The 8,990-nt window shown below is 59.4% G+C and overlaps 1 protein-coding gene across 1 annotated transcript; it reads left to right on the forward strand.

Annotated features, from left to right (window-relative positions):
• Positions 1–788: 788 nt before the first annotated feature.
• Positions 789–8,770, forward strand: NES (nestin). The gene is made up of 4 exons (XM_007457880.1): positions 789–1,673; positions 2,769–2,893; positions 4,715–4,788; positions 5,037–8,770. The coding sequence occupies exons 1-4, from the start codon at positions 891–893 to the stop codon at positions 8,768–8,770; spliced, it is 4,716 nt and encodes a 1,571-aa protein (XP_007457942.1). The 5' UTR covers positions 789–890.
• The last annotated feature ends 220 nt before the right edge of the window (positions 8,771–8,990 follow it).

An 8,990-nucleotide genomic window follows, 5' to 3' on the forward strand; every position in this document is an offset into this window, starting at 1 on the left:
GGGGGTGTTGCCCCCGCGGGCGGGGGCGGGGGGGGGGGGGGGGGGGGCTTCCATTACCTAAAAAGTGGGTATATGAACCTCAGGTTATATGAAAGATGAGTAGAAAGGATGGAGGTGAATAATGGGGAGAACATCCTTTTGCCTGCTCTCTCCGTTTCCTGGTGGAGACTGAGGAAGCAGGGTGTGTGTGCATATGGGGTGTTTCCCAGTAGGACACATTTGTTCTTGTGTTCCAGGCAATGTCTCTTCTAACTTCTCTCTGCAATGCTGCCTTCTTCCAGTATTTCAGGAGGGTGAGCCTTCGCTATTTACGAAAAACATGGTCACATCTATTCTTTCAACAGTCCCATGACAGTTCCATCATCACTCCCATTTTTTGGATGAAGAAACTGAGTCTTAGAGGAATTCAGTAAGTGATAGCTCTCTTGGATGCGCTGAGTAACTGAGACTCGCGCCCCCTCGCAGGCCTGAATCCCCTGGCACCCCCTCCACAGGCTCAGTTCTGTGTATAATCTGCTTTTATCTGGGATTCTGACCTTGCCTCACGGCCTCTTCCCCCTGAAAGCCACCATCGGATCGGATTCTCCGGGCATGGCTTTTCCTTTGGTTTCACTCTCCAGCATACCGGGGGCACAGGGACAAAGGCTGCCGTCGTTTCTCTGAACTCTAAGGGGTTAAGGCCTGCGTCCCGCCCCTTTTCCCGCCAGGCTGGCGGGAGTATGAATAGCCTCGCTCCCACTCCCGACTCTCAGTCGCTTCAGCTGCTCCTCGCCCCGCCCCGGCATTGTCCCCATCCGTCTTCTTTACCCTTCCGTCCTAAAAGCTTTGAGGGCTGCTGGCTTCTCCCGGTGCTTCGCCTCTCTCCACCTTCGGTGGGTCAGACGGGCAGGATGGAGGGCTGCCTGGGGGAGGAATCTTTTCAGATGTGGGAGCTCAACCGGCGCCTGGAGGCCTACCTGGCCCGGGTCAAGGCGCTAGAGGAGCAGAATGAGCTGCTCAGCGCGGAGCTCGGGGGTCTCCGGGCACAGGCCGGGGACGCCTCCTGGAGGGCCCGTGCCGACGACGAGCTGGCGGCCCTGCGGGCCCTCGTCGACCAGCGCTGGCGGGAGAAGCGCGCGGCCGAGGTGGCGCGCGACAACCTGGAAGAAGAGGTGGAGGGCGTGGCGGGCCGGTGCCAGCAGCTGCGGCTGGCCCGGGAGCGGACCGCGGAGGAGACGGCCCGCAGCCGGCGCGCGGTCGAGGCCGAAAAGTGCGCCCAGGCCTGGCTGAGCACCCAGGCGGCGGAGCTGGAGCGCGAGCTGGAGGCTCTGCGCGCGGCGCACGAGGAGGAGCGCGCGGGCCTGAACGCTCAGGCTGCCTGCGCCCCCCGCGGCCTCGCTCCGCCCCGCGGGCCCCCTGTGCCGGCCCCCGAGGTTGAGGAGCTGGCGCTGCGGCTGGGCGAGGCGTGGCGAGGGGCAGTGCGCGGCTACCAGGAGCGCGTGGCGCACATGGAGACGTCGCTGGGCCAGGCCCGCGAGCGGCTGGGCCACGCGTTGCAGGGCGCCCGCGAGGGTCGCCTGGAGCTTCAGCAGCTCCAAGCGGAGCGCAGCGGCCTCCAGGAGCGCAGGGCCGCGTTGGAGCAGAGGTTGGAGGGCCGCTGGCAGGAGCGGCTGCGGGCTACTGAGCAGTTCCAGGTGAGGAAGACTGGGGGCCTGGGCAAGACAAGGCTTCAGGAAGTCCCGTTGGGGATCAGAGACCTGGGAAAGGGAGTGGGAAGTGGGGGGTGTGGTGGCTGCAGATTCAGGGGCCACTTGTTAGAAAACCATGCCTGGTTCCACTGTCCTAGACCTTCACAACTGTGTCTAGTGTAGGGCTGGAATGATGGAGGCTCAGACCTCAAAGCACACCCCCTCGAAGGGCAGACAGGCACAAGACATTGCAGCAGCCTCCTCACTGTCTAAATGGCACCTTCGTACCCTGATGGCCCCTGGACCCCTCCCTAGGCCCTGCTGTCACTCAGAAGACGCTCAGAACTTTCCCTCTCAGTGCTGATCTGATGGTCTGGCCACTCAAGAGTCTCCAAGTTCCCAGCTGCCCTCCTCCCCCTGACAGGAGAGGGTGAGGGGCCCTGGATGGGGAGCCGCCAGTCCTTCTCTCCCTTGTCTGGGCTTTTCGGCTCCTGAGCACATTCCAGAGGCCTGGGACAGCTGCTCCCCGTCACACTGCGCAGATGTGACCAGCAGCTGAGAAAACAGCCTCCTGCCTGGGCCAGACAGAGGTCTCACCATGGCCCCCCACCCCCTTCAGAGGAGAAAGATTCCAGAACATGTGGGAAGTGGAAGGGGTGGGGGCCTAGCATGGGGAGCAGGAGACAGTGACTGGGACCCGGGCTGTTTGGCTTCCAGTCCTGCAGACTCCAGGCCTGGTGATTAATTGTTTTTCCTTCTGCTTCCACTTTTTTCCTTCTCCTCCTCGCCGTAAGCCATCTCCTCTCCTCCCTCACGTCCCCCATCCTGTGGGAGCTGAATTCTGAGCAGCATGTGCTACCATTTAATCAGCATCCTCACAGGAGGAGCCAGGCCGTGGGAGAGGGCTGAGAGGGGCCACTGTGCTCTTCTCGGGGGCTTCAGGAGGGGTTCTCTGGGCGGGAAGTGGGGTAGGGGAGGCAGGAATCTGCTCTGCAGAGAAGTTAGGGAGCAGAAGGTGCTGCTGCAGCAGCCAGTGGGGATGCAGGTAAGTTAGCAGAAGGACCCCATCCCTTCACTGACTGCCCCTGGCTTGCTCTGCAGCTGTCCGTGGAGGCCCTGGAGCAGGAGAAACAGGGCCTACAGAGCCAGATCGCCCAGGTCCTGGAAGGCCGGCAGCAGCTGGCACACCTCAAGATGTCCCTCAGCTTGGAGGTGGCCACATACAGGTACAGGTTGACCCTGACCCATGCAGGCACACAGATGCACACATACATGCAGGGGCAGACTCCTTGGCTGAAGAGGCCCAGAGCCACGGGTGGTGGAGGCTCTGCCACTGCTCGGTCCTGTGATTCTGGGCTGATCCCTTCCACACCACGATGTGTGCCACCTAAGCCCACCTGCTCTCTCGTGGGTTCAGGACCAGAGAAGCATCCTGTGCCCAGGAGATCCCCCAAGGAGAGGTGATATAGCTGAGTGGGACAGCCTCAAAGGAGAGGGCTGGACACATGTGGCTCATCCATATCCAGAACCTTACCCCAAGGGGCTGAAAAGCCCAGTCTCTGTGTGTGTGCTCACACAGAGAGGGTGATGTCCTTGAGCAGCCTCAGGAAGAAGGAATTGCAGGTGTGGGCCGGTGGCACTGACTTGCCACCTGACCTGGGCCTCAGTCTCCTTGTCGGGAGGATGGGAGATGGGCTGGGTGACAGCCAAGGTCCCTTCCATCCTGAATGTCCTGGCGCCTGGCTTCTCTCGAGCCTTAGTGCCCTTGGCCCTGCCCAGCCCTTCTACTGACCACATTCCCTGTTGGCTCAGGAAAGGTTGAGACCAAGGGAGTGCTGCTTCTCTGGCTCTGTGGCCTTGGGCAAACCCAGTTTCTGGGAAACTGGCCTGCTTAGCCAAGGATCCGCTGATGAAGCCTGAGGAAGGGGCTTTGCTACTGTGAAGGGCTGCGTACCCCAAGCCTGCAGGGTGGAGCCAGGGCTAGACAGGCTATGAGGACAGTGCCCCCAGAGTCCACAGGCAAACAAAGGCAGGGGCCCTGGGACAGGTTAAGGAGGGGAGGGGAGGCCGGGCCCAGAGAGGGAAGGTCGGTGAGGATCTAGGGTTGAAGAAGAGAGGGGCTCCACCTCCGTGGGGCACAGAGCTCAGGGAGCATATGATGCTGCATCGAGAAGGACAGAGGTGAGACCATAGAAAACACTAACCAGACTCAGAGATCATGAGGAAGAGCACAGAGGAGCTAGATGTTCAGGATAACTTGTTGAATTGATTGGTCCTCCCTCCCCCGCAATCGGTCCCCCCCTCCTCGGGCCCCCCCCCCCTCATTCCCCGTGGGCACTAAGGCAGGGGCATGTATGCGAAAACCTCCATCGCCCTGAAAGGCTTGGGATCCAGAGTACTTAGAGATCCCAAGATGAGGGCCTTGACCCCTAAATCAAACCACTGAGGGGAAAGGACTGCGCAGGCTTAACCTGGGTTTTGAGGCATGAAAAGGATTTGGAGAGAGGGAGCTGAATTCATTGGCTTTTGTCTGGGACCAGCTCTGGGGGCCCTGGGGGAGAAGGAGGAGGGAGCCTATCCCATGGGAACGGCCTGAGAATTCCCACTTCCCCTGGGAAGCCCCCTACTCAGACCCTCCAGATGGCGGTGTGGACAAAGGCAGCAATTAGCATGAGAATCGGCCCCCCACACGGAGGATGAGGTCATAGGCCTGGGGTTGGGAGGGGACTAGTCTAAGCAATGTGTGGGTGTGTGTGTACACTGTGTCGACTGTGTGGGAATCTGCTTGTGTGTCTGTGAGTCCAGCTGTGTGTCCCAAATAAGTGTGTGACTCCGTGTGACCAAATGGGTGATATCTGTGGGATGTGACCATGTGATTTCATGTGCAGAGCCAAGTATGCTTGTGGCTTTTGTGTGATAGTGGTGAAAATGAAGAGATAGCCTGCCAGGCCAGGGACGCGCATGCTCAGCTGTGACTTTTCTCTGGCTGGCTTGCCGGCTGGCCTGTGGGTAGAGGGCTGACCCAGCTTTTCCTCCCTTGTCCCCAGAACCCTCCTAGAGGCAGAGAACTCCCGGCTGCAGACACCTGGCAGCGGTTCCAAGGCTTACCTCAGCTTCCTGGGTAAGAGGAGGGGCCAAGGTCCCCCCAAAACTTTACTTTTCTTTCCTCTTCACACCCAGAGCGATGCCTTTCCTGAAAAGCAGCAGTCTTAAGTCTTGACGCCGTGGTCCCCCACGGCAGCGAGCATACTCTTAGCCCAGCCCATAAAAGGCAGGAGCAGGACCCTCTTGCCAGAAGTGGTAGCTGCTCCCCTACCCCACCCCTAACCTGTATGTGCTGACACTGTTTCTTCCCCTCTACCTTTCCAGACCCTAAGCTGGAGCTGCATTTCCCTGGGACCCCAGAGGGCCGGCGTCTGGGACCTTTGCTTTCTGTGCTGAGCCCTACTCCCCTCTCCTCACCTTTGCCTGATACCCTTGAAACACCTGTGCCAGGCTTCCTGAAGAGCCAGGAACTCCTTCAGGCCCATGCCCCCACCTCGGCCAGCACCCCCATTCCGCCCACAGCTCAGGCTCCCCGCCCTGCCACAGATGCCAAGATCAGAGCCCAGGATGCCCCTCTCTCCCTGCCCCAGCCACAGGTTGGGATGCAACAGGTTCCAGAAGCGGTGTGGGCTGAAGCCAAGGTGGCCATCCCTGCCAGCGTCCTGCCAGGACCAGAGGAGCCTGGGGGCAAGCAACAAGAACCCAGTCCAGGCCAGTCCTCTGAAGATCATGCCTCCCTGGCTCCAGCCCTCAGCCCTGACCATCCCAGTTTAGAGGCCAAAGGTGGAGAACCCAGTGGGTCTAGAGAGTCCAGCAGATTCCAGGAGGAAAGGGAAGGACAAATCTGGGGGCTGGCAGAGAAAGGAACAGCTGTAGAGGTCAAAGTCATAAGCAGCTTGCAGCAGGAAACAAGGCAAGAAGAGGGGGATCTGGGCATGAAAGAAATCCAAGACTCCCCGGGTCCTTTGGAAAAAGAAACTCTGAAGTCTCTGGAAGAGGAGATTCAGGAGCCACTGATTTCTCTGGAAAAACAGCGCCATGAGACAATGAGATCTCTAGAGAAGGGGAATCAGGAATCTCTGAGGTCTTTGGACGAAGAGAACTTAGAAACACTAAAAACTCTAGAAAAGGAGAATCAAGAGTTACTGCAGTCTTTAGAAGGAAAGGAGATGGAGGTAATGAGACCTCTAGAAAAAGAGTCTCTAGAACTACCTAAGCCTATAGGAAAAGAGGACCCACAGACATTGCAATCACTAGAAAAGGAGAGCCAAGAAATAATGAGGTCTCTTCGAGGAAACGTAGAAGCATTTTTATCTCCAGGAAAGGAAAATCAAGAATTAGTGAGGTCTCTAGAAGAGGAGAACTTTGAGTCGTTGAGAGCTCTAGAAAAGGAAAGGCAAGAGCCACTGAGATGCCAAGAAGTAGAGAACCAGGAAACATTGAGACCCTTAGCAAAAGAGAATCTAGAGCCACTGAGATCTCTAAAAGAAAAAGACCAGGAGACATCAAGACCTCTAGGAAAAGAGAATCAGCCCCTGAGGTCTCTAGAAAAAGAAGACCAGATGACATTGAGCCCTCTAGAAAAGGTGAAACCAGAGGCACTGAAGTCTCTTGGAAAAGACCAGGAGATAGTTAGACTTCTCGAAAAAGAGAAACAAGACTTATTAAGGTCCCTAAGTGAAGAGAGTGTAGAGGCAGTGAGATCTTTAGAAACAGAGACTCTAGAACCACTAAAGCCTACAGGAGAAGAAAACCTGGAAATGTTGAAACCTCTAGAAAAGGAAAGTCAAGAACCACTGGGGTCTGTGGAAGGGAACCAAGAGACATTGAGACCCTTAGAAAAGGAGACTCAGAAATCACTGAGCTCTCTGGGAGGGCAGAGTGTAGACGATATGAAATCTCCAGAGGAGGGAGACAAGGGAAGTCAAAGGTATCTGGAAGAGGAAGAGAACGTGGAGAAGGGAGAGAATCCAGAACCACCGAGGTCCCTGGAGGAGGAGGGACAGGAGCTGCCACTCTCTGCACATCTGCAGAAGTGGGAAGATATGGTGCAGGGGGGTCCAGAACTGGATCAGGAAACGCCCCCTGGGAGACCTGAAGTGGACAGTGCGGACGAGGCAGAGATGGAACCTAGGGAACGGGATAGCTTCGCTGGGAAGGGGGAGGCTGTAGACCAGGGGGAGCTGCAGCTGACGGCCACAGGCAAGGCCTGGAGCCCAGGTGAGGGGCAGCCAGGGAGCTCCGAGCCCAAAGAGCAGAGGGTCTCAGCTGAGGGAGCCAGTGGGGTGGGAGGCACTGAGGGCCTCCAGGACCCTGAAGAGCGGCCAGAGCAGGTGGGGACCCCGGGCCTCCCAGCTCCCCAGGGAATGTCAGAGGTGCTAGAGCCAGTGTTGGAAGGTGAGGATGTGGCCTCCAGGGATGGCCGAGCCTCCCCAGAGGTCACCTTGGGCTTAGAGACTGCAGGAGCAGAACAGGGACCGGAGCAGGAGGAGGTAGGGCTGGAGGGCCCTGGCGGCCTGGCCAGAGAGGAGGTGATGGAGCCACCCCTGGGGGAGGAAGGTTTGGAGGCAAAGAGGGTGCAGGGCTTGGAAGGGCCCAGAAAGGAGCTGGAGGAGGCAGCTGCTCTGGAGCCAGAGCTCTCCACACTGCCCAGGAAGAGCAGAGACCCGCTGGACACTGCCAGGGGCTGGGAGGAGTCTGAGCCTGAAGCCCCTGAGGAAGCAGAGATGTTCCCTGCTGAGACCTCGTGCTGCGATGGAGGTGATACCCCTCAACCCAGGCCCTTGAGCTCCGAGGGAGCAAAGGAGGATGCCAAAGCAGTGCTGGGGCCCCCCAGCCCACGGCCCACTGAGTCCTGCTCACCCATCCCAATGCCTGAAGATGCCCCTGGGCCCCAGCCCCTGGCTGAGGGGAGCCAAGAGGCTAGCTGGGGGCTGGCAGGCAGGGCTGAGGTCCTGGGAAAGGTGGAGGGTGAGCAGGAGGATATGGGCTCCGGGGGAATCCCTGAAGGCCTCTCGGAGGAGGGGGAGGAAAGCAGAGAAGAGAGTGAGGCTGATGAGCTGGGGGAGACCCTTCCCGACTCCACTCCCCTGGGCCTCTACCTCGGGCCCCCTGCTTCCCCCAAGTGGGACCTGGCTGGAGAGCAGAGGCCCTCCCCTCAAGAGGAGACTGGAAAGGAAGGCTGGGGTTCTGCAGTCCTGGCCTCTGAGGGCCTTGGGGCCCATCCCTCAGGGGAGGAGGAGGGGGCGGATGAGGAGGAACACGGCCATGACTCTGAGCTGTCGGAAGAATTTGAGGACTTGGGGACTGAGGCGTCTCTTCTTCCTGGGGTCCCTGGGGAGGTGGCGGAACCTCCGGGCCAGGTGCCCCCGCTGCTACTGGAGCCTGCAGCCTGGGATCCGGATGGGGAATCTGATGGATTTGCAGATGAGGAAGAGAGCGGGGAGGAGGGAGAGGGAGAAGATGAAGGGGGGAGGGGGCCAGGGGCAGGCCGGTGGGGGGCAGGGCCCTCTGTGGGCAGCCTCCCGGCCCTGAGTGGCCCTCAGAGAGGGAACCTCCTGGGGTCTGAGACCACGGATGTCAGTGTCCCCTGGGATGATGGCTTGAGGGGTGTGGCATCTGACGCCCCCTTGACCGCCCTGGAGACTGAGTCCCAGGACAGCACGGAGGCCTCAGGATCAGAGGAAGAGTCTGATGCTATTCCCTTGGAGAGCGAGGGCCAAGCCCCTGGCCCTCTGGGGACCCTCAGTGGGGTGGAGGACATGGGCTTGGAGGTAGGGGACACCCCTGGTGTCAATGGCCAGGGCCCCAGCCTGAAGGAAGAGTTGGAGCATGTGAATGGGGGTGTGGTGAACGGGCTGGAGCAGTCTGAGGGGGTAAGGCAGGGGAAACCGGGGCCCCCTGAGGGTGACCAAGGGAGCCCCTTGGAGGAGGAGGAGGAGGGGGGTGCCCTGAAGACCCCTTGGGCAGTGGCTCCTCTTCACCTGGGCCAAGGCCAGCTCCTGAAGTTCAGTCAGCGAGAGGGAGATGGAGACTCCTGGTCCTCAGGGGAGGACTAGAGGAAGAGCACCCGCTCCTGCACTGAGGTCTTGGGCAGGGGGGTATCCCCAAGGCCCTCCCTGCTCGGAGGCAGCACCCTTAACTTATCTCTTGACCCGTGGTTTCTGTCCGAGAGGCCTGGCTAGCCGAGGTGAAATGGGTGCGGCAAAGGGACCCGTTCCAAGAATGCAGGCTCTGGGAATAGATACCAGCCCCTTGGACCCTGCTAAGGGGGACATC

This window comes from Lipotes vexillifer, unplaced genomic scaffold (genome assembly GCF_000442215.2).
Source record: "Lipotes vexillifer unplaced genomic scaffold, Lipotes_vexillifer_v1.1 scaffold238, whole genome shotgun sequence".
NCBI lineage: Eukaryota > Metazoa > Chordata > Mammalia > Artiodactyla > Lipotidae > Lipotes > Lipotes vexillifer.